We start from the raw sequence: 24,709 nt of genomic DNA, 5'->3' as shown, positions 1-24,709 counted from the left end.
TCCCCTAATCTGAGGAAAGACATTCTTGCCATAGAGGGAGTATAGAGAAGGTTCACCAGATTGATTCCTGGGATGGCAGGACTTTCATATGAAGAAAGACTGGATTGACTAGGCTTATACTCACTGGAATTTAGAAGATTGAGGGGGGATCTTATTGAAATGTATAAAATTCTAAAGGGATTGGACAGGCTAGATGCAGGAAGGTTGTTTCCGATGTTGGGGAAATCCAGAACGAGGGGTCATAGTTTAAGGATAAAGGGGAAGCCTTTTAGGACCGAGATGAGGAAAAACTTCTTCACAGAGAGTGGTGAATCTGTGGAATTCTCTGCCACAGGAAACAGTTGAGGCCAGTTCATTGGATATATTTAAGAGGAAGTTAGATATGGCCCTTGTGGCTAAAGGGATCGGGGGTATGGAGAGAAAGCAGGTACAGGGTTCTGAGTTGGATGATCAGCCATGATCATACTGAATGGCGATGCAGGCTCGAATGGCCCACTGCACCTATTTTCTGTGTTTCTATGTTTCTATCCTCAACAATGGTGCTCCTCCAGGGCTGTATCTTGAGCCCATTGCCATACACTCTGCTCATACATATATATGACCTGGTTGAAAACACAGGTGGGGAGGTTAATATGATTTCAGACATTACAAAGATTGGTGATATTGTAGGTAGCTTAGAAGATTGGCAAATTATTCTACATGGTTAAACAGTTGCAGATATGGGTAGAGAAACAGCAGATGCATTTTAATCTGACCAAATATGAAGTAGTACATCTTGGGAGATCAAAAGCAAGACCCTTAACAATGTTGATGTGCAGAGTGATCTTAGGGTCCACATCCATACCATTAGGAAAATGGCTACACAGTTTGATAGGGTGGTAAAGAAGGCATATGGCTTATTAGCCTCAACTGAGGATTTCAAGAGTGAGGAGTTTATGTTGCAGATGTATAAAACTCTAGCTAGGCCACATCTGGAGTATTGCATTCAGTTCTGGTCACCTCCAAATAAGAAGAATGTCAAACTTTGGAAAAAGTACACAAGAGGTTTACTAGGATGCTGCCTGGATTAGTGGGCATCTGCTATAAGGAGAAGATAGACAAACTTGGGTTGTTCTCTTTGGAATGGCAAAAGCTGAGGGGATATCTGATGGAGGTCTGTAAGATTATTAGTGTGTATAGCCAGTATATTTTCCCTGGGTTGAAATGACTAATACCAGAGGGCATGTATTTAAGATGAGAGTGGGTAGGTTCAAAGGAGATATACAGGGCAAGTTTTTTTTAACATAGAGACTTGTGGGAGCCTTCATTGTGCTGCTTGGGGTGGTGATGAATACAATAGAAGCATTCAAAAGGCTCATAGATCAGCACAAGAATGTGCAGGATCTGAAAGGATATGGACTAGGAAGGGATTTGTTTAGTTGGGCATTTGAATACTGCTTTATTATCACAACATTGTGGGCCACAGGGCTTGGTCCTGTTCTGTTCTTTCTGTGTTCTATTAAAGAAGCAATTTAACTGCATTGGTGGATTTAGAGTCCAATATAAGCTATCTCAAGCAAAGGTACCATATTGCCTCCCTGAAGGTTACTTATTGACATTATAGGTTTCAAAGAATGCTGCAAATCCATGATTGCCCTCACTGAGACTAGTTTACTTTTAATTCTTGATTTATTTAGTTACTGCATTTTGACTTCTCTAGCAGCTATGGTAGGATTCATACATGTGCACACTGATCAGTATTTCAGAACTCTGGCTACCAGCTAGTTCTGTAACAACCATTACTTTATCTTACCCTACAAAATCTGAAAATGTTTGTGCTCTGACACTTTACAAGATGCGAATAACATCTGCCAGAATTTTTCCAGTTGAATACCAATATAATTTTACCACTGATTGTTTGTTGGTGTCTAGTCTTATTGTTATAAAGCCTTTTAATAATATTTAGCTACAAAAATATGTATGAGCAAACTGTAATCATAATTTTATTTCTTTTCAGTCCAGATCATTTAGTCCTACATCTTTGTCCACGACCAGTCCACCTCCTGCAGCCCCACTGGCGCGTGCTGAAAGTTCATCCTCAATTGGGTCCTCCGCTTCTTTAAGTACGACGACGACACCAACAGTTGGTAGGTCCACAGTAGAAGTCATTGTGGCTTAAGTTCCTCTAGCTGTCAGTATTATATAAGTCAACAGACAAGCTGACCTAATGGATTTATTCTTGTTTCACTTGCTGTGAAGATTGCCAGTAATTGAATATTTCAATCAAAATTTCTTGTGGGAGTGATATAATTAAAGCACTAGTAACCTGCAATATACTGATCAAAAATCCTTTACAAAAATTGAAAAAATTCGAGGTACAGCTAAAAAATATATTTTTCAATTAAATTTTAAGAATAGACAGAGACTGTTTGAATATTCAGTTGGAAACCCTGAATTCTTGAAAATAACAGAAGAATCTGAGTTCTGAGGAAAAGTTCCTGATCTGAAAAGTTAACACGTTACTTTTTCTGCAAATATTTTTCTTGACTGCCTGAGTTCTAGCAATTCTGTTTTTGTGACTGAGTAGAGTAAGTTTTCACTAGACAAATAGTTGGCAAGGTGCCACAATGTTGCATCTCAGAATATATTTACTGTAATTGAGCCATAAGGACTTGTATCTAAATTGCTAGACAGTTAACTATAATGGACACAATGTGATAATGAATGAAAATAAATACTGCAAGTACTTTCTTGTTGGCAATGATTTAGGTAAACGACCATTACTTTTTTGTTTTTCCATTTATGGGATGAGGGCCATGTTGACAACATAAGCATTTAATTTCAATATTTAATTATCCTTGAAGGTGCTCTACATACTTGAAGTTTGACAGCCCTAGCAAACAGTTATGTTAAATTCAAAGTTGAAAGTAAATTTATTATCGAAGTATGTGTGTGTTATCGAATACTACCTTGAGATTCATTTCCTTGTAGGCATTCACAGTAGAATAAAGAAGTCCAATGAAAAACTACACATTAACAATGACTGACAAATTGTGCAAATACAAAAAGAAACAAGTAAAAATAAATGAATAGAAAGAAAAATACTGAGAACATGAGTTGTAGAGTCCTTGATAGTGAGTCCAAAGGTTGTATTCAATGATCAGTTGAGTGTTGTGGTGAGTGAAGATGTCCACACTGATTCAGGAGCCTTATGGTTGAAAGGAAATAACTGTTCCTGTTCCTGGTAGTAGCAGCGAGAAAAGAACCTGGCGTGAATCTGGGGGTCTTTGATGATGGTTGCTTCTTTCTTGAGGCAATGCTGTTTGTAGATGTGCTTAATGGCAGGGAGGGTTTTTCCTGTGATTAACTGGGCTGTATCCACCACTTGTTGTAGGCTTTTCTGTTCTCAGGCACTGGTGTTTCCATACCAGGCAGTGAAGCAACCGGTTAGTATACTCTCCACTGTGCACTGATAAAAGTTTGTCATAATTGGAGATGACATGCCAGATCTGCACAAACTTCTAATAAAGTAGAGATACTATTGTGCTTTCTTTGAAATGGCATTTACATTCTGGTCTCAGGACAAATCTTCTGTTCTGATAACACCCAGGAATTTAAAGTTACTGATCTGCAAATATACACTGACTCATGGAGCCCCTATTTCTTCTTCCTGTAATTAATAATCAGAGTTGAGTGACAGTTTGTTGTTGTAGCACCACTCAACCAGATTTTTTATTTTCTCTTCTGTATACCTTTCATTCAGCCAACAATAGTGGTGTCTTCAGCGAACTCGAATATAGCATTGGTGTGAAGCTAGTAGAGCAGGGGGATAAGCACACAGCCTTGTGTTGCATGTTCGGATGGTGATTGTGGAGGAGGTATTGTTGCCAATATATACTGACTGTGGTCTGCAAGTGGGGAAGTCAAGGATCCAGTTACCTGGCCCGCATTCATCCCACAACCCTCCATTCCTTTCCTATCCATATACCTATCCAATTTTACTTTAAATGACAATACCGAACCTGCCTCTACCACTTCTACTGGAAGCTCATTCCACACAGCTACCACTCTCTGAGTAAAGAAATTCCCCCTCATGTTACTCTTAAACTTTTGCCCCCAACTCTCAAATCATGTCTTCTTGTTTGAATCGCCCCTATTCTCAATGGAAAAAACCTATCCATGTCAACGCGATCTGTCCCCCCTCAACCTTCTACTCTCCAAAGAATAAAGACCTAACTTGTTCAACCTTTCCCTGTAAGTTAGGTGCTGAACCCAGGTAACATTCTAGCAAATCTTCTCTGTACTCTCTCTATTTTGTTGATATCTTTGATATCATTATATACACAATGCTCCAAATTTGGCCTTACCAATGCCTTGTACAATTTTAACATTACATCCCAACTCCTATACTCAATGCTCTGATTTATAAAGGCCAGCATACCAAAAGCTTTACCTTGCCAAAATTGAACCTGTAGATCAGTTCTGTCCCTTTACATAACTATTTTAAAGCTAATGCAATTATGGCACTGGCCCCAAAGTGCTTCCACCACTGTGACCTCATTCACCTGCTGGCAGGTTTGCCTTATGTGGAGAAATTGAGTTGACAGGAACTGTATTCCCTAGAGTTTAGAAGAATAAGAGACCATCTATAAGAAACTTGAAGGCTAGGTGCTCAGAGAACACTTTCCCTAACTCAGAAATCTAGGACCTGGAGACGGTGCTTGAAAATAAGGAGTAGACTGTTTAGGACTAAGATGAAACGAAATGTCTTTATTTATTAGTTAAGTAATTGAGTTCATTTAAAATAAAGATCAGTAGATTTCTGGATGATAAGGGTTCAAGTAATATTGCAATAGTGATGAAGTAGAAGATCAGAAATGATAAATGTTGAAACTGTTTCAAGAGCATGATAGATTACAAATACTCCCAACTCTGTTGTTCTTATTGGTATGTTTTGCATGAAACTATATGGCAAAATATCTTCAGACCAGCTTTTTATCCTGTGTACTTTCTTCCCTGGACTGAAACGGGTTAATTACTTGTGCAAATTTGCACTGATTCTTATTTTTTTTATTTTTACTAGAATAACTTCACTCATAAAGCTATACTTTTGAATGTTATAAATTTAATATTAAGAGTAAATTAATTTAGCATTACCTTAAATATAAAAGTTTTGAACTTCATATTGGAGACTTAAAACCTACTGAGTAGGTCACTGTTAAATAACTGTGCCTGGAGACCAATAGCACAATAAAGAAATTACTTTAACATCGAACAAAAATCCTAGTAGAAAGGATTTATAAACTTATCATTAAGAAGATAAGTTTACTTGGTTTTATTCCACAGAAATATGGCATTTGAATTTTGAGTAATTAAAATTAAGAAGCTATAGCTCTGTGCTGCATGAGGCCAACCCTTAAATATCTGCTTATTATCTTATGGTCTTTGTCCATATCTTTGTGCATTTATCATATTAGATGTTGATGTATTCATTGGAAAGCTTCCTTCCTTTGAGAAACGCAGTGAGACACCTGCAGGTACAGTACATGGTGAAAGGCTTGAACCAGTTCTTGCTTTTTTTTTATTGTTTTCAGTTGTGAAGGGTCCTTTTGTTCTTTCCAACCATGGTAGTTTTTTTAAGGTAAACAGATATAAATCTAGATGCAAACATTATATTTTCTACAATTACATATGCTTTATACATAAGATGAATGTATTGAAACACTCATGGTTGGTTATGCCAATTACGTTGTACTGTTTTAAAACATTCTCATGAAAAGTTCACGTAAATCCAAATAAGTTCTTTTAAATGCAAGAACATAGGTTCATAAATTTTAATTAAAGCCAAAGCAGGCCAGTCTAATCAGTAATGAGTATCTTTAGGTTATAATTTTAGTATGTAATATCATAAAGGTCAAATATCTGCTGTTGCGTTTATGATTTGATAATTTGGAAGGTGGAATGTGATAAAGGGAAAATATTGAATCTTTGATAATAACGCAAAAGAATTCTATTTCATGTCAAATACTGGCAAAGATTTAATCTATTATCATATTGGGACAATTCCAAAGAGAATTATTATATTTAGGATAAATGGAAGAAATTCTCAGATGCTGGAAATCCAGAGTAACATACAGTTTCAAGAAAAAGTTTGTGAACCCTTTGCAATTAATTACTCATAAAATGTGGTTTGATCTTCATCTAAATCACAATCGGCCTAGAGTAATAACACAAACGATCATACTTTTTCTCGACAATACTGAGTACACCATTTAAACTATCACAGTCTAGGTTCAAAAAAGTATGTGAACCTCTGGGGTAAAGCGATCTACAAAAGCTACTTGGTGTCAGGTGTTCCAATCAATGAGCTGAAGCTGGAGGCTTGGATTGTACAGGTACCCTGCCCTATTTTAAAAATAGACACACAAAGTCAGGTTACTGACAGAGCCTGCTTTTCTCAAGAAAGGTCTATTTATGTGCACCCTGCCTTGATCAAATCAACCTTCAGAGGACCTTAGAAGAATTGTAAAGATACATGAAGCTGGAAAAGGCTACAAAAGCATTTCTAAAGATCTGAGTGTTCATCAATCCACAGTAAGAGAAATTGTCAACAATTGGAGGAAATTCAGTACTCTTCTTAGTAGTGGGCATCCTGCAAAGATCACACCAAGAACACAACATGCAATGCTTAAGAAGGCACAGAAGAACCCAAGGCAACAGCAAAAAAACCTGCAGAAATCTCTAGAACTTGTTAAAGTCTTTGCTAATTTGTCCAGTATAAGAAAAACAGTGAACAAGATTGGTGTTCGTGGAAGGACAGTATGGAGGAACCTACTACTGTCCAAAAAAAGAACATTGCTGCATGTTTCAAGTTTGCAAAAGACCACCTGGATGTTCCACAGCACTTCTGGAACAATGTTATGTGGAAAGATGAGACAAGAGTTGAACTTTTTGACAGAAATGCACACAGCTATATTTGGAGGAAAAAGGGCACTGTACACCAACACCAAAACCTCATCCTAATTGTAAAGCATGGTGGAAGGAGCATCATGGTTTGGGGCTGCTTTGCTGCCTCAAGGCCTGGACAACTTGCAGTTGTTGAGGGAACAATGAATTCAAAACGGTATCAAGATATTTTTCAGGAGAATATCAAGGTAGCAGTCTGTCACCTGAATATTAATAGAAGTTGGATGATGCAATAAGACAATGATCCAAAACATGAGTAAATCAAAAACAGAATAGTTTTAAAAAAAAGATGAAAATTTGTGATTTGGAATGGCCAAGTCAGAGTCCAGACCTTAACCCAATTGAGATGCTGTTGCATGACCTGAAGAGGGCTGTTCATGCAAATTATCCCAGAAATATTGATGAACTGAAACACTTTTATATGGAGGAATGGTCTAAAATTCCTCCTCGCCATTGTGTAAATCTGATCAGCAGCTACAGGAAACGTTTGGTGGAGGTTAATCTGCCGAAAGAGGTTCTACCAGTTATTAAATAAAAGTGTTCATATACTTTATTCCAGCCCGAACTGTGAATGATTAAACAATGTGTTCAATAAAGACATGAAAAGTACAATTATGTCTGTGTTATTAGTTTAGGCCGGGGGTCGGCAACCTGCGGCTCCCGAGCCATTTGTGGCTCTTTCACCTCTGTGCTGCGGCTCCCTGTGGCTTTGGGAAATAATTGGTCAGTATTTAATTAAAATGTATTTTATGTTAGTTTGTTAGCTTTTGAAATGTAATTCTAAATTTGAAGATTATGGTGATCTTGTACAATCTAAGTGTGGCGACACATTTCCTGGCACATCCGAAACGGCTCACAATTAGCCAGCATTCCGGCTAAGGGAGATAGCCTACGGAGGTTTGTGAGTACGCGTCTTTTGCAGCATCTGCGTCCATGGGGGCTGGGTTGAGGGAGGCTTAAAAGCAAGGCTGTTTAGTTCGAATAAAGTTATTCGACTGCAGTTTACTGACTGCGTGAGCACACCGCTACAACGTGTTTTTATCGCTATTAATATACGTCACCACTGCCAATACCTGACACCCGCCAGTGCGCGATTTCTTTAATTTTTCGATCCAAGGTAAGCCAACTATGGAGAATTCTAAAAAAAGAAAAGTGACTGAAGAAAACAGAACGTTTAATGATACGTGGACAGATTCATTTGCTTTCACTGTTGACGAGACTGGTTTACCGGTATGCTTAATATGCAATGAGAAACTAGCAAACAACAAAAAGTCAAATGTCGCAAGGCATTTCCAGAGTAAACACGCAGCCTTTGCTCAAAAATATCCGGATGGAGATGAGAGAAAAAAAGCCGTTTCGGAACTGATGCGGAAGGTTGATCTGAGCAAAAATCATTTCCAGAAATGGATGAAGTCTGGAAAATCAACGACATACGCCAGTTATATTGCCGCTCAGGAAATAGTCAGGCACGGGAAGCAGTTTACAGATGGTGAATATATAAAAGAATCTTTCATTAAGATTTCAGAACATCTATTCACGGACTTTAAAAACAAGAGTGAAATTGTGCAGAAAATCAGGGATATGCCCCTCTCTGCAAAGACTGTCAAAGACAGAACCATAAAAATGGCAGAAGACATCACAAGACAGCAAATTAAAGACATCAATTCAGCTGTGGCCTACTCGATTGCCTGTGACGAGTCTAAAGACAAAGGTGATATTGAACAAATAGCGTTGTTCTGCCGGTATGTAAACTCTGCCGGGCCACAGGAAGAACTGATTGAGTTGATACCTCTAAAAGACCAAACACGGGGGGAGGACATCTGTGAGGCTGTCTTGAATTGTTTAAGAGCCAAAGGAATAAAGACCACCCATCTGGTGTCAGTAGCTACTGATGGGGCTCCGAATATGACGGGAACGCACAAGGGATTTGTGGCTTTACTGCAGAAGTCGCTGGACAGAAAGCTGCTGACTTTTCACTGCATCTTGCACCAAGAGGCACTGTGCGCTCAAACATTTCCTCCGGAATGCACAGAAGTAATGGATGTTGTCATTCAGATTGTCAATAAAATAATGGCAAAAAGTTTAAATCACCGTCAATTCCGTTTGTTACTGGACGAGATGGAAAGCGCATATTCTGATCTCCTGCTGCACAACAAAGTCCGGTGGCTGTCCAAAGGGGAGGTGCTGAAACGCTTTGTCGCGTGTCTGGAAGAAGTGAAAACTTTCCTGGGCAGCAAAGGTCTCACCTTTCCTGAGCTGGAACAGCCAGAGTGGCTGGAAAAGCTACACTTCATGGTAGACATGACAGCGCACCTGAACACGCTGAACACAGCTCTTCAGGGGAAAGGACGCACAGCCCTGCACATGTTGGAGGATGTTTTGGCATTCGAGCGCAAGTTGACAGTGCTTGCCAGAGATTTACAGAAAGGCACTTTGTCTCACTTCCCCAATTTGAGAGAGTTCAAACAAGGTCACGACATGATAATTTCGGAGTATTTACATTCTGCAATCATCGCAATGCAAACATCGTTTGGGAAACGCTTCTGTGAGTTCAGAGAGGAAAAAAACACATTATCCTTCCCGGTCACTCCCTTAAGCATCGATCCTTCCCTACTGAATACGACTGCATTGGCAGGTGTGAGTCAACCTGATCTTGAGATGGAACCGGCCGACATAGCCGACAAAGACATATGGGTGTCCAAGTTTAGACGCTTGACAGCAGACCTTGAAGATGTTGCCCGTCGGAAGGCCGTTCTTGCTCAGAATCACAAATGGAGTGATATTGAAAACCTTCCAAAACCGGACAAACTTGTGATCGAAACATGGAATGCTATGCCCGACATTTATGTAAACATGAAAAAGTATGCGCTTGGAGTCCTGTCGATCTTTGGATCCACATATGTATGTGAGCAGGTGTTCTCCAACATGAACTTTATTAAAAACAAACATCGCGCACGCCTCACAGATGACAGCTTGCGATCCTGTGTAAAGATGAAGGTGACATCATACAGCCCTGATGTGCAGACGCTGTGCGCTGAGGTCCAGGAGCAGAAATCCCATTAACCAAGTATGATAAATATTTTAATTGCCTATTATTTTATGTATATTCATATTTTTTCATTGTTCAGTGAAATAGTCCTTTTATTTTTCAGGCTGACAGCTGGCTGATGTTATTTTTGGTTTGCTGCTGGCGGCAAATTTAAGTTTGGCGTTTTTCATAAATACAAGAAGGACTCAAATAGACGTTGAGTATTTTACTTAAAAGTAACCTTCAACCCAACGTCTTTTTTTCGGAGTTCAAAATGTTTTTGTTGCATGCAGAAATGTAATTTCGTTTTCTCTGCAGGAGTTCATCAATTTCATAAATGCAACACATTATAGTTTGTTTATACATAGCATAAAGGCAAAAAAAACGTTGTATGCAGTGTTATTTCATTTTAAATGTCAAACGGGTTTTGCGGCTCCCAGTGTTTTCTTTTCTGTGGGAAACGGGTCCAAGTGGCTCTTTCAGTGGTAAAGGTTGCTGACCCCTGGTTTAGGCAGATTGTGTTTGTCTATTATTGTGACTTAGGTGAAGATCAGATCACATTTTATGAGTAATACAGAAAACCAGATAATTACAAAAGGTTCACAAACTTTTTCTTGCAATTATTTAATATTTAGGATATTTGACCCCAATATCACTTTATTCCCAGAACTAGATTCAGCAACAGCTCAATTTTTGGAGGGCTCAAAGTAGTTCCAAATGCATTTCAGAAATTTCTCTCATTTATTCTCACTCTTAACATTACTTCAATCAATATTCGGGTGTTGAAGATTTTATTATTAGCTGTCTTCAAGACTGGGCAACATTGGTAAGGTGAGCATTTATTCTCCAAACCTAATTGCTTTTGAGTTGCCTCCTCAACACCTATGCCCACAAAGCTATTTCCTCTACCTGCTACTCAATTTCTATACACTCCTGACAGTTTGGCCAGATTCTCCTCTAACTCCATCTACCAGTTTGCATATGATTCCACTGTCATGGGCTGAATCTCAAATACTGATGAATGGGAGTACAGGCTAGAAATAGAGAGCTTAATGCCATAGTGAAATGACAACAACCTTGTCAGCAAAACAAAAGAACTGGTCATTTACTTCAGGAAATTAGGTGGTGCACACATTCCTGTTTACAACAGTGCTGAGGTCAAGAAGGTTGAAAGCTTCAAGATTCTAGGAGTGAACATCACTAGAAGCCTGTATTGCTCCAGCCATATGGATACCATGACCAAGAATGCCCACCAGTACCTCTATTTCCTCAGGAGTTTAATGAAATATGGCATGTCCCCTTTGACAAATTTTTATCAGTGCACCATAGAAACATGTTCTATCCAAATGCACCACAACTGGCCCTGAGCATGACAACTGTCTGAGGCCACAAGAAACTGCAGAGAGTTGTGTATATAGCTCAGCACATCATGGAAGCCAGTCTCCCTTGGACTGTCTACATTTCTTATTACCTCAGTAAAACAGCCAACGATATCACCCACCCCAGACATTCTCTCTTTTCCCCTTCCCCCACATTGAGCAGAGGATACAAAAGCCTGAAAGGACATATCACCAGGGTCGCGAATAGCTTCTTTCCCACATTTACAAGAATATTGAGTGGTCCCCTCATATGATGAGATGGATTCTTAGCCTCACAATTTATCTTGTTATGGCCTTGCACTTTGTTGTCTGCTGGCAGTGCACTTTCTCTGCAACTGTAACACATTGTTCTGCATTCTGTTACTGTTTTCACTTGTACAACGTCAGTGCATTGTTGTGTAATGAAATTATCTGCATGGATGACATGCCAAACATAGTTTTTCACTAGACCTGTATCTCAGTGCATGAGACAATAATAGACCTATTTGCTAAAGCATTTCAATCTCCTGGTGAAAGTTTTGCCACTGAGTAATGTTAATGTGGAATGCCACAAGTTCGATTTATAATACCATAAGATATAGGAGCAGAATTAGTCCATTTGGCCCATCAAGTCTGCTCCATTATTACTTCATGGCTGATAGAATTTTCCTCTCAACCCCAATATCCTGCCTTCTCTGCATATCCCTTCATGCCTTGACTAATCAAGAATCTATCAACCTCTGCCTTAAATATACACAAGGACTTGGCCTCCACAGCTGTCTGTAGCAAAGAATTCCACAGATTCAGTACTCTCTGGCTAAAGAAATTCCTCCTCGTCTCTGTTCTAAAAGGATGCCCCTCTATTCTGAGGCTGTGCTCTCTGGTCTTAGACTCTGCTGCCAAAGGAAACATCCTCTCCACATCCACTCTATCAAGGCCTTTCACCATTTGATAGGTTTCAATGAGGTCATCCTTCATTCTTTTGAATTCTAGTGAATACAGGCCCAGAGCCATCAGACACTTTTCATATGACAAGCCTTTGAATCCTGGAATAATTTTAATGAATCTCCTTAGAATACTCCAGTTTCAGCACATCCTTTCTAAGATAAGTGACCCAAACCTGATCACAATACTCACCAGTGCTTTATAAAATTTCAACATTAAATCCTTGCTTTTATACTCTACTCCTCTTAAAATGAATGCTAACATTGCATTTGCTTTGCTCACTACAGACTCAACCTCCAAATTAACCTTTAGGGAATCCCACACAAGAAAGCGCAGATTTTTTGTATTTTCTTTCCATTTAGAAAATAATCAACCCTTTCATTTCTTCTACCGAAGTGTAGGACCATACTTCCCAACAGTGTATTCCATCTAAAATGTCTTTGCCCATTCTTCTAATCTGTCTAAATCTTTCTGTAGCCTCTCTACTTCCTCAAAACTTCCTGCCCCTCCACCTATCTTCACCTGCAAACTTTGCGACAAAGACATCAATTCCACAATCCAAATCATTGACATATAACGTAAAAAGAATTAGTCCAATGCAGACCCCTGGGGAACACCACTTGTCACTTGCAGCCAGTTAGAAATGGCTCCCTTTATTCCCACTATTTGCCTCCTGCCAATCAGCCACTACTTTATTGCTTTAACCATGCTAGAATCTTTCTTGTAATACCATGGGCATCCAGGCTACAGTTGGTGGTGCCACCCCCCCCCCCCCCCCACCCACTAGTGTTCACTCGACAGAAGATGAGCTGTATTGTCAACTGCAGATCTTGGCGGTACTCAGTTTGTTGCTTGTTGACAGCTGCCAGGAGAGAGATACCAGAGCCCATGCACTCTACTGGGGCAACTGGAGTTGATGCTGCCCCCACCCCCAATGTTTACTCAACAGAAGACAAGCTTTGTTGTGGTTGTCCACAGATTTCAGTGGCTTCAGTTTGGTCTCTTTAATTGTGTGGCTGTATCTTTCTATCTGACACGTGCAATTTGTGTTTTGTGCTGTGTGTGATTGTTGGTGGCGACCCACTTCCTAGCACACTCGAACCGGCTCACGAATAGCCAGCGCGCCGGCACAAAGGCCAGGTCTGCTTCACCAACAAAGGGAAAGCCTGCGGGGGTTTGTGAGTACGTGCCCCTTACAGCATCCGCGCCCGGGGAGGGCGGGATGAGGGAGGCTTTAAAGCAAGGCTGTGAAGTTCGAATAAAATCTTCTTTAATTGCAGTTTACCGACTCCATGTTGTAATTTTAGCGCTGCATGTAGCACACCACTACAATTGGTGACCCCGACGGTCCAAACGATTTTTGGACTGGAGATGACCGACGCCGCATCTGTTCATGCGGTTTCGTTGAAACTGCCAAGCTTCTGGATGCTGCGACCTCACCTCTGGTTCCAGCAAGCAGAAGCCCAATTCCACGTTCAGCAGATAGCCTCAGAGGACACACGTTACTACTACGTGGTGAGCTCCCTCGGCCAGGACGCAGCGGCCCAGGTTGCGGAGTTCGTACAGTCTCCCCCAGCGGCCAGCAAGTACACGGAATTCAAAGCCCTGCTCATAAGGACTTTCGGACTCTCACGGCACGAGCAGGCTGCCCGTTTACTGCACCTGGATGGTTTGGGAGACAGACCTCCCTCGGTTCTAATGAATGAGATGTTGTCTCTGGCCGGCGGACACAAACCCTGCCTCATGTTTGAGCAGGCATTCCTGGAGCAGCTGCCCGAGGACATAGGCCTGCTGCTGTCCGACGTGGATTTCAGCGACCCACGGAAGGTGGCAGCTTGGGCAGACGTGCTTTAGAACGCCAAGAAGGTGAGCGGGGCGTCCATCACACAGATCACCAGGCCACGCTCCCAGCAGCAAACCAGTCCAGGCCCGGCTGCAGAGCCTGCTAACCCCAGAGGCAGGGGTGGGGAGCCCAACGAACAATGGTGTTTCTACCACCAGCGGTGGGGTGCAGAAGCCCACCATTGTCACCCGCCCTGCCAGTTCCCGGGAAATGCCAGGGCCAGCCGCCGCTGATGGCTACGGCGGCTGGCCATCAGGATAGCCTCTTGTATGTGTGGGACAAGTCGGGACGCCGTTTTTTGGTCGACACTGGTGCCGAGGTCAGCGTCTTACCTCCGACAAGTTACGACACCCGCAACTGGGCACCGGGTCCCCCCTGAGGGTCGTGAACGGCAGCACAGTAAGGATCTACAGCACCCGTACGGTGCAGCTACAGTTCAGCCGGTTCACGTGGGTCTTCACACTGGCCGCCGTAGCCCAACCACTTCTGGGTGTGGATTTTTTGCAGGCTCACAGCCTGCTGGTCGACCTGCCAAGGCAGAGGCTGGTCCACGCCGAGACCTTTCAGACGTTCTCCCTGGGAGAAGCCCAGTTGCTAGCCCCACACCTCGACTCCATCACGCTGTCCGACAACGACTTCACCAAAGTCCTGGCGGATTTCCCATCAGTTCTGGCACTGCAGTTCATGGCAGCCATGCCCCAACACGGCGTACAGCACCACATCCCAACCCAGGGACCACCCCTCCACGACCGTGCTCGGCGGCTTCCCCCAGACAAGCTCCGACTGGCGAAGGAGGAGTTCAAGAGGATGGAAGAATTGGGGATCGTCCGGCGGTCCGACAGCCCATGGGCCTCCCCCCTGCACATGGTGCCCAAAGCGACAGGGGGCTGGAGTCCGTGCGGCGACTACCGCAGGCTGAATGAGGCTACCACACCGGACCGCTACCCTGTGCCGCAGGACTTTGCAGCAAACCTGCACGGCGCACGGATCTTCTCCAAGGTAGACCTCATCCGAAGATACCATCAAATCCCGATGCATCCGGACGACGTCCCCAAGACGGCACTCATCACCCTGTTCGGCCTTTTCGAGTTCTTCCGCATGCCGTTCAGCCTGAAGCATGCCGCACAGATGTTCCAGCGGTTAATGGACGCGGTGGGACGCGACCTGGACTTGGCATTCATCCATTTGGACGACATCCTCATAGCCAGCAGCAGTCGTCAGGAGCATCTGTCCCACCTCCGTCAACTCTATGCCCGACTGAGTGAATACAGTCTAACAATCAACCCGGCCAAATGCCAGTTTGGGCTCGACACCATTGACTTCCTAGGCCAGAGGATTACTAAAGACGGGGCAACCCCTCTGCCCGATAAAGCAGACGCAGCCCACCATTTCCACCAACCCACCACGATCAAAGGCCTTCAGGAATTCGTAGGTATGGTCAATTTCTACCACCGCTTCCTCCCTTCAGCTGCCCGAATCATGCCCTGTTCGCCCTGCTGTCGGGTCCGGGCAAGGACATTACCTGGGACGAGGAGTCCGCCACCGTTTTCATTCAAACGAATGCCCGCAGCAGTCCTGGGCAGACTACGCAAGAGGCTCGGCAACCTGGCCCCCATACCCACTTCACAGCATGGGCAGAACCCGACCTACGTACCCAAAGACCTGCAGAACTGTAAGTTTGTGTTTGTACAAAGGGGTGGGCATCGGCCACCGCTGCAACAGCCCTACGAGGGGCCGTTTACGGTGCTCAGGAACAACGAGTCTACATTCGTGCTGGACGTTGGGGGGGGAGAGAGGAGGTTTTCACAGTGGAACGACTCAAACCGGCCCATGTGGACTTGGCGCAACCGGTCGAGTTTCCGGCACTGCGGCGCAGAGGCTGACCTCCCAAACAGGGTCCGGAGCAGACTGTGGACATTGGGGGGTGTATCGCCGGTTCTGGGGGGGGGGGGGGTTATGTGGAGACCCACTTCCTAGCGCATTCGAACCGGCTCACAAGTAGCCAGCGTGCTGGCACAAAGGCCAGGTCTGCTTCACAAACAAAGGGAAAGCCTGCGGGAGTTTGTGAGTACGTGCCCCTTACAACATCCACGCCTGGGGAAGGCAGGATGAGGGAGGCTTTAAAGCAAGGCTGTGAAGTTCGAATAAAATCTTCTTTAATTGCAGTTTACCGACTCTGTGTCGTTATTTTAGTGCTGCGTATAGCACACCGCTACAATACTGTGTTTTGCACCTTGACCCTAAAGTAATGCTGCCTCATTTGGCTGTATTCATGAGTGTGGTTGAATAACAATTAAACTTGAGCAGAATTGAATTAATCTTTGGATAGAGATTTCCAAGGTATCGACTCAGCAAAACTAAAGGACAGGAGATATATTTCTTAATCAGGATATTGTGAATCTCGGAGGAGTACCTGCACTGATCATGCTATTTCCTTTCAACTTCTGCCTCATCTCTCTGGAGTAGCTTAGATAAGTAACTGTGATATATATTTCTTAAATGGTGCACACTCAGCAACCACCTTGAGCTTATAAGAGAGGGAAAGAAACTCTAGGGAGGTTGAATGATGTGCCTTTCGGACAGACTCTTCTATCCTGAATTGTGCAGAGCTACTTGAGAGATGTTGGAGCTGCACTTCCCATTTGTCTTGTAGTTGGCGGAAAGGCTTTGGCTCTTGTGGATATTTCTGAAATCATCACTGAGATGATTCAAGATTGTTTAATGTCAAGGGTAAAGGAGAGTGAAATAATTGTTGCTCCATATTCAATGTAGTGCAAAATAACACAATATGATAAAGAATACAGAAATATAACCATATAACAATTATAGCACGGAAACAGGCCATCTCGGCCCTTCTAGTCCTTGCCGACGCTTACACTCACCTAGTCCCACTGGCCCGCACTCAGCCCATAACCCTCCATTCCTTTCCTATCCATATACCTATCCAATTTTACTTTAAATGACAATACCGAACCTGCCTCTACCACTTCTACTGGAAGCTCATTCCACACAGCTACCATTCTCTGAGTAAAGAAATTCCCCCTCATGTTACCCTTAAACTTTTGCCCCCTAACTCTCAAATCATGTCCTCTTGTTTGAATCTCCCCTACTCTCAGTGGAAAAAGCGTCAACTCGATTTATCTCCCTCATTATTTTAAATACCTTTCTTAAGTCCCCCCTCAACCTTCTACTCTCCAAAGAATAAAGACCCAACTTGTTCAGCCTTTCCCTGTAACTTAGGTGCTGAAACCTAAGTAACATTCTAGTAAATCTTCTCTGTACTCTCTCTATTTTGTTGACATCTTTCCTATAATTCAGTGACCAGAACTGTACACAATACTCCAAATTCAGCCTTACCAATGCCTTGTACAATTTTAACATTACATCCCAACTCCTATACTCAATGCTCTGATTTATAAAGACCAGCATACTAAAAGCTTTCTTCACCACCCTATCCACATGAGATTCCACCTTCATGGAACTATGCACCATTCTTCCTAGATCACTCTGTTCTACTGCATTCTTCAATGCCCTACTATTTACCATGTATGTCCTATTTGGATTATTCCTACCAAAATTTAACACCTCACACTTATCAGCATTAAACTCCATCTGCCATCATTCAGCCCACTCTCCTAAATGGCCTAAATCTCTCAGCAAGCTTTGAAAACCTTTTCATTATCCACAACACCACCTACCTTAGTACCATCTGCATACTTACTAATTCAATTTACCACCCCATCATCCAGATCATTAATGTATATCACAAACAACATTGGACCCAATACAGATCCCTGAGGCACACCACTAGTCACCAGCATCCAACCTGACAAACAGTTATCCACCACTATTCTCTGGCATCTCCCATCTAGCCACTGTTGAATCTATTTTACTACTTCAATATTAATACCTAACTATTGAACCTTCCGTGCGGAACCTTGTCAAAGGCCTTACTGAAGACCATATAGACAACATCCACTGCTTTACCCTCGTCAACTTTCCTCGTAACCTCTTCAAAAAATTCAATAAGATTTGTCAAACATGACCTTCCATGCACAAATCCATGCTGACTATTCCTAATTAGACCCTGTCTATCCAGATAATTATATATACCATCTCTAAGAATACTTTACATTAATTTACCCACCGCTGACGTCAAACTGACAGGCCTATAATTGCTAGGTTTACGCTTAGAACCCTTTTTAAACAATGGAACCACATGAACAATACGCCAATCCTCCGACACCATCCCTGTTTCTAATGACATTTGAAATATTTCTGTCAGAGCCCCTGCTATTTCTACACCAACTTCCCTCTAGGTCCTAGGGAATATCCTGTCAGGACCCGGAGATTTATCCACTTTTATATTCCTTAAAAGTGCCAGTACTTCCTCCTCTTTAATTATCATAGTTTCCATAACTTCCCTACTTGTTTCCCTTACCTTACACAATTCAATATCCTTCTCCTTAGTGAATACCGAAGAAAAATTGTTCAAAATCTCCCCCATCTCTTTCGGCTCCACACATAGCTGTCCACTCTGATTCTCTAAGGGACCAGTTTTATCCCTCACTATCCTGTTGCTATTAATATAACTGTAGAAACCCTTTGGATTTATTTTCACCTTACTTGCCAAAGCAACCTCGTATCTTCTTTTAGCTTTTCTAATTTCTTTCTTAAGATTCTTTTTACATTCTTCATATTCCTCAAGCACCTCATTTACTCCATGCTGCCTATATTTATTATAGATCTCCCTCTTTTTCCGAACCAAGTTTCCAATATCCCTTGAAAACCATGGTGCTCTCAAACTTTTAACCTTTCCTTTCAACTTAACAGGAACATAAAGATTCTGTACCCTCAAAATTTCTTAAGTCACCTCCATTTCTCTATTACATCCTTCCTATAAAACAAATTGTCCCAATCCACTGCTTCTAAGTCCTTTTTCATCTCCTCAAAGTTAGCCTTTCTCCAATCAAAAATCTCAACCCTGGGTCTAGTCCTATCCTTCTCCATAATTATAATTTTAAAAAATTCACACTGATACAATTGTATTTCTATGCTGTATTAACTGTCCTGTTGTACATACTATTTATTACAAATTGCACATTTAGACAGAGACAGATTTTAATTCAAAAAATAAAAATAATTAAAAAAACACAATAAACATAAGTACATAACATATATATAGATTGATTAGATGTCCATGAAGAGTGGGGACATCACGTGATGACGTAGGATCGAGACGCTGGAACCCAGCTCTCTCGTAAAAAAATCAGTAAATTAATGTTTAAGTGAAGGAAAGTTGTTAATACTTTCTAAAAGTTGCATAAACTACTCCAGATTGTTTCAAGCTATGCCTTATAAACAGAAGATGAAGAAAACTACTACCGTGAAGACAACGCAAGTTGGAACAGAATCAAGGCCCACCTCTGCCAGAGAACCGCGGGCTCAGGTACATTGTACCACCGGCGATGCAGAGTGGGAAACTGCAGCAACATCGACCATTTCTAAAGAAAAAGACCAACGAGAACTGCGCAAACGTGAAGGAAGGAGCATGCGCAAACGAGAACAACCTGAACTACAAATCCCAGTTACGACTGAAACCGGAAGTGAAAGTGAATCTGAGGGAGAGTCAGATTCTCTGGAAAAATCAGACGAAGATGGAGGTAAAAGTTCTTCTGGAAATATAGAAAAGACTTTGATGCAAATAATGCGTAAATTAGGCACATTAAAAGTAATAAAAAAAAGTTAAATGTGGAGATTATGTTTGAGAAAATGACAAAAAGACAGGAAAAAATGGAAAAGAGAATTATAGATTTGGAAACTATAATGGAAGATATGGTTGAAAGAATAAATAAAATGGAAGATGATATTACTGCCTGGACATCAGAAAGAAAACAAATATTGGAAGAAATTGATAAGCTTGAAAATTTTAGTAGACGAAATAATATTAAAATTGTTGGACTTAAAGAAGATATAGGAGAAGATCCAATAATTTTTTTTCAAAAATGGATTCCTGAAAAATTGGAAATGGAAGGAGAAACTCTAATTGAAATTGAAAGGGCTCATAGAGCCTTAAGGTCAAGACCTCAAGCTGACCAAGATCCACGATCAATTTTGAAAAAAATGCTTAAGATACCAAGATAAAGAAAAGATCCTGAAGGCGGCTGCCCAATGTGCCAAAAAGAGAAACGGGCCATTGATGATAGCAGGGAAGGCAGTTCTTTTCTATCCTGATATGTTATAACCCTTTGAAGAGAAAGAAGGAATTTAACCCAGCGAAAAGAGTTTTATGGGAAAAGGGTTATAAATTTATAATGCGTCACCCTGCAACACTGATAATTTTTTTGGAGGAGGGAAAAAGAAGATTTTTTACCGATTATCGAGAAGCGGAGGAGTTTGCACAAAAACTTCCAAATACTTTCTAATTACGCATAGAAATCTCCAAGTGTAATGGATTAAAGATGAAGACAGAGACAGTGAATGGAAGTGATGGACATTTAAGGACAACATAGGGAAGAAAAGCAAAATTTCAGATGTACTATTTGAGAATAGTATTTTTTTTTCTTCTTATATATATATACTTTTTTATGTTGCAGGGGGGCTGGGGAGCTTTGGATCGATTACTACAGGATTCACGTGTGTAATCATGGCAATCGCCATGACCCGTACAATAGAGGGGGGTAATGTTGTGTTTTTTTTCACAACATTAGTAGGGGGGTATTTTGTTTTTTTCTTTACACTCTATTTTTCTTCTATCTTTCTGTCTGGATGATCGGTGGGGACACACATAGCAACATGGAGAATTTTAGAAAGATTTCCCAAGATACCACGAAAGTTGAAAGATTAGGTATTATTATAGATTGGAGTAACATAATTGAAAATAATGACTAATTTACTGAATTTTTTAAGTTTTAATGTTAATGGGCTTAATGGACCGGTGAAAAGAAAAATAATTTTAAAATACATTAAAAAAATGAAAATAGATATAGCTTTTTTACAAGAAACACACTTAATGGAGATAGAACATCAGAAATTAAAAAGAGACTGGGTTGGAAATGTTATTGCAGCTTCATTTAATTCAAAGGCGAGAGGAGTTGCAGTTTTGGTTAATAAAAATTTACCAATTAAAATACGAAACGTATTAATTGATGCGGCGGGGAGATATGTAATTATACATTGTCAAATTTTTTCAGAATTATGGACTCTTATGAATATTTATGTACCAAACGAAAATGATGTAAAACTTATACAAGAGGTCTTTTTGAATTTGGCTAACGCACATGACTAAGTATTAATAGGTGGAGATTTTAACTTTTGTTTAGATCTAGTTTTAGATAGATCAACAAAGGTTGTCACAAAATTAAAAGTAGCAAAATTAACTCTATCATTGATGAAAGACTTAAATTTGATTGATATATGGAGAAGAATTAACCCAAAAGAAAGAGATTATTCATTTTATTCAAATAGACATAAAATATATTCAAGGACAGATTTTTTCTTATTATCAACGAATATGCAAGATAGAGTGAAAAACATGAAATATAAAGCGAGAATATTGTCAGATCATTGTCCTTTGATAATGACAATGATAATGATAGATAAAGAGGAATCAATTTATAGATGGAGATTTAATTCAATGTTATTAAAACATCAAGATTTTTGTGATTTTATGAAAAAGCAGATTCAGTTTTTTTTAGATACAAATTCACATTCAGTTGATGATAAATTTATATTGTGGGAAGCAATGAAGGCATATTTGAGAGGTCAGGTAATAAGTTATACTTTTAAAATTAAGAAGGAATATATGATAGAAATAGATCAATTGGAAAAAGAGATTACAAAATTAGAAAAAGAATCTCAAAGATATATGACAGAAGAAAAACAAAGACAACTTATTAATAATAAGTTACAATATAATACACTTCAGACATATCGAACAGAAAACTAAAAACTATGAGAACTAAACAAAGATATTATGAACTAGGTGAAAGATCACATAAGGTCCTTGCATGGCAGTTAAAAACAGACCAGACTTCTAAAACGATAAATGCAATTCGAACAAGAGTAAATAAAATTACTTATAAACCTTTAGAAATTAATGAAACTTTCAAGAATTTTTATTCTGAATTGTATAAATCAGAATCACAAAATGATAATATCAAGATAGAAAGGTTTTTAATCACAAATAACTCTTCTAAAATTAAATACGGAAGAACAGAAGAGATTAGATATGCCTTTTACATTAAAAGAGGTTGAAGAAGCTTTAGGATAATTTCAAAGTAATAAATCTCCAGGAGAAGATGGTTTTCCGCCTGAATTTTATAAAAAGTTTAAAGATTTATTAATTCCCCCTTTTATGGAGTTAATGCATCAAGCGGAAAGAACGCATAAACTTCCAGAATCTTTTTCGCATTTCGACAGCTATTTTAATAGTATTGCCAAAAAAAGATAGAGATCTTTTAAAGCCAATATCATATAGACCTATTTCTTTGTTAAATACTGATTATAAAATAATAGCAAAAATCTTATCTAACAGACTATCTAAATACTTACCAAAATTAATACACATGGATCAAACAGGATTTATTAAAAATAGACAATCGACAGATAATGTAACTCGGTTATTTAGTATAATTCATTTGGCTCAAAAGAGGGAGGAAATGAGTGTGTGGTAGTTGCTTTAGATACAGAAAAAGCATTTGATAGATTGGAATGGGATTTTTTATTTAAGGTATTGGAAAAATATGGATTAGGGGTATCTTTTATAAAATGGATCAAAACCTTAAATATTAATCCCAAAGCTAAAGTAGTGACAAATGGTCAAATTTCAACATCATTTCAGTTAACAAGGTCAACTAGGCAAGGTTGTCCATTATCACCTGCTTTATTTGTGTTGGCGGTAGAACCATAAGCTGAATTAATTAGAATGGACCCAGATATTAAGGATTTCAAAGTTAATCAGGAAGAATACAAGGTTAACTTATTTGCTGATGATGTTCTGCTTTATTTAACAAACCCATTGCATTCGTTGCGTAAATTATCCTATAGATTAGAAGAATATGGGAAAATATCAGGTTACAAAATAAATTGGGATAAAAGTGAAATTTTACCTCTTACTAAAGGAGATTGTAGTCAATGTCGATTAATAACTCAATTTAGGTGGCCAGCAAATGGTATAAAATATTTAGGTATAAGAGTCAATAATGATATAAAGAACTTATACAAATTAAATTACTTACCATTATTGAAAAAAATTCAAGAAGATCTTGATAAATGGATGATATTACCAATAACATTAGTAGGTAGAGTAAATACTGTAAAAATGAATATATTCCCTAGAATACAATACTTATTTCAATCACTACCAATACAATTACCCCAGAAGTTTTTTCAAGAGTTAAATAAATATGTGAGGAAGTTTCTTTGGAAAGGTAAGATGTCAAGAATATCGTTGGAAAAATTGACATGGAAATTTGACCTCAGAGGGTTACAACTTCCAAACTTTAAAAATTATTATAAAGCAAATCAACTTAGATTTATTGCATCTTTTTTTGATGAAGATAAACCGGCATGGATTAGAATAGAACTAGATAAAATAGGAGAAAATATACCAGAAGAATTTATATATAAGTGGGAATCTAAATAGATACGGGAAAAGAAAGAATCTCCAATATTAAAACATTTGATTGATTTATGGAATAAGATAAATATTGATGATGAGATAAAGAAATCTTTATTAGCAAAGAGATCTTTATTTCAAAATAAATTTATTCCTTTTACAATGGATAACCAACTTTTATACTAGTTTCAAAAAGGGATTAGATATATAGGAGATTGTTTTGAAGGAGGTATATTAATGTCATTTGATCAATTAAAGAATAAATATAAAGTATCAAACAACACTCTTTTTTGTTACTTCCAATTAAGGGCTTATTTAAGAGAAAAATTAGGTCAAACAATGTTAATGCCGAAATCTAGTGAAATAGAAACTTTAATTCAAAAAGGAAAAACTAAAAAATTTATTTCTTGTATGTATAGCTTGATTCAAAAACAGGCAACTAAACAAGGAGTCCATAAGTCAAGACAAAAATGGGAAAGTGACTTGAATATTAAAATTGAAGAAACAAATTGGTCAAGACTATGTCTTGATAGTATGACAAATACAATAAATGTCCGGTTAAGATCAGTGTAATATAATTTTTTACATCAATTATATATTACACCACAAAAAGTAAATAAATTAAATCCAAATTTATCTGATCAGTGTTTCCGATGTAACCAAGAAATTGGTACTTTTTTTACATTTTACTTGGTCTTGTTCTAAAATTCAACCTTTTTGGACAAATTTAAGAGTTTTATTGGAACACAACTTCCACATAATCCAATATTATTTTTATTAGGCGAAATTGAAGGGATAAAATCAAAACCCAAATTGAATAAATATCAGAAAGAATTTATAAAAATTGCACTGGCAGTAGCCAAAAAGACTATTGCAGTTACTTGGAAATTGGATGCATATTTAAGTGTAGATCGTTGGAAGAATGAAACTTCCAGCTGTATTCCACTTGAAAAAAATTACTTATAATTTAA

At 39.5% G+C, this 24,709-nt stretch overlaps 1 protein-coding gene across 4 annotated transcripts in view; it reads left to right on the top strand.

Moving 5' to 3' along the window:
* Positions 1-24,709, top strand: part of fcho2 (FCH and mu domain containing endocytic adaptor 2) — a 208,967-nt gene that overhangs the window by 141,560 nt on the left and 42,698 nt on the right. For all 4 annotated transcript variants that reach the window (XM_059974581.1, XM_059974579.1, XM_059974578.1 and 1 more), the window contains one exon: positions 1,997-2,126. In XM_059974581.1, the coding sequence (XP_059830564.1) occupies positions 1,997-2,126 (130 nt within the window). The remainder of the gene's footprint in view (positions 1-1,996; positions 2,127-24,709) is intronic.

Source organism: Hypanus sabinus, chromosome 7 (assembly GCF_030144855.1).
Source record: "Hypanus sabinus isolate sHypSab1 chromosome 7, sHypSab1.hap1, whole genome shotgun sequence".
In the NCBI taxonomy this organism is placed as follows: domain Eukaryota; kingdom Metazoa; phylum Chordata; class Chondrichthyes; order Myliobatiformes; family Dasyatidae; genus Hypanus; species Hypanus sabinus.
The sequence above is the reverse complement of the archived record's forward strand: the minus strand, read 5'-3'. Positions and strand labels throughout refer to the sequence as shown.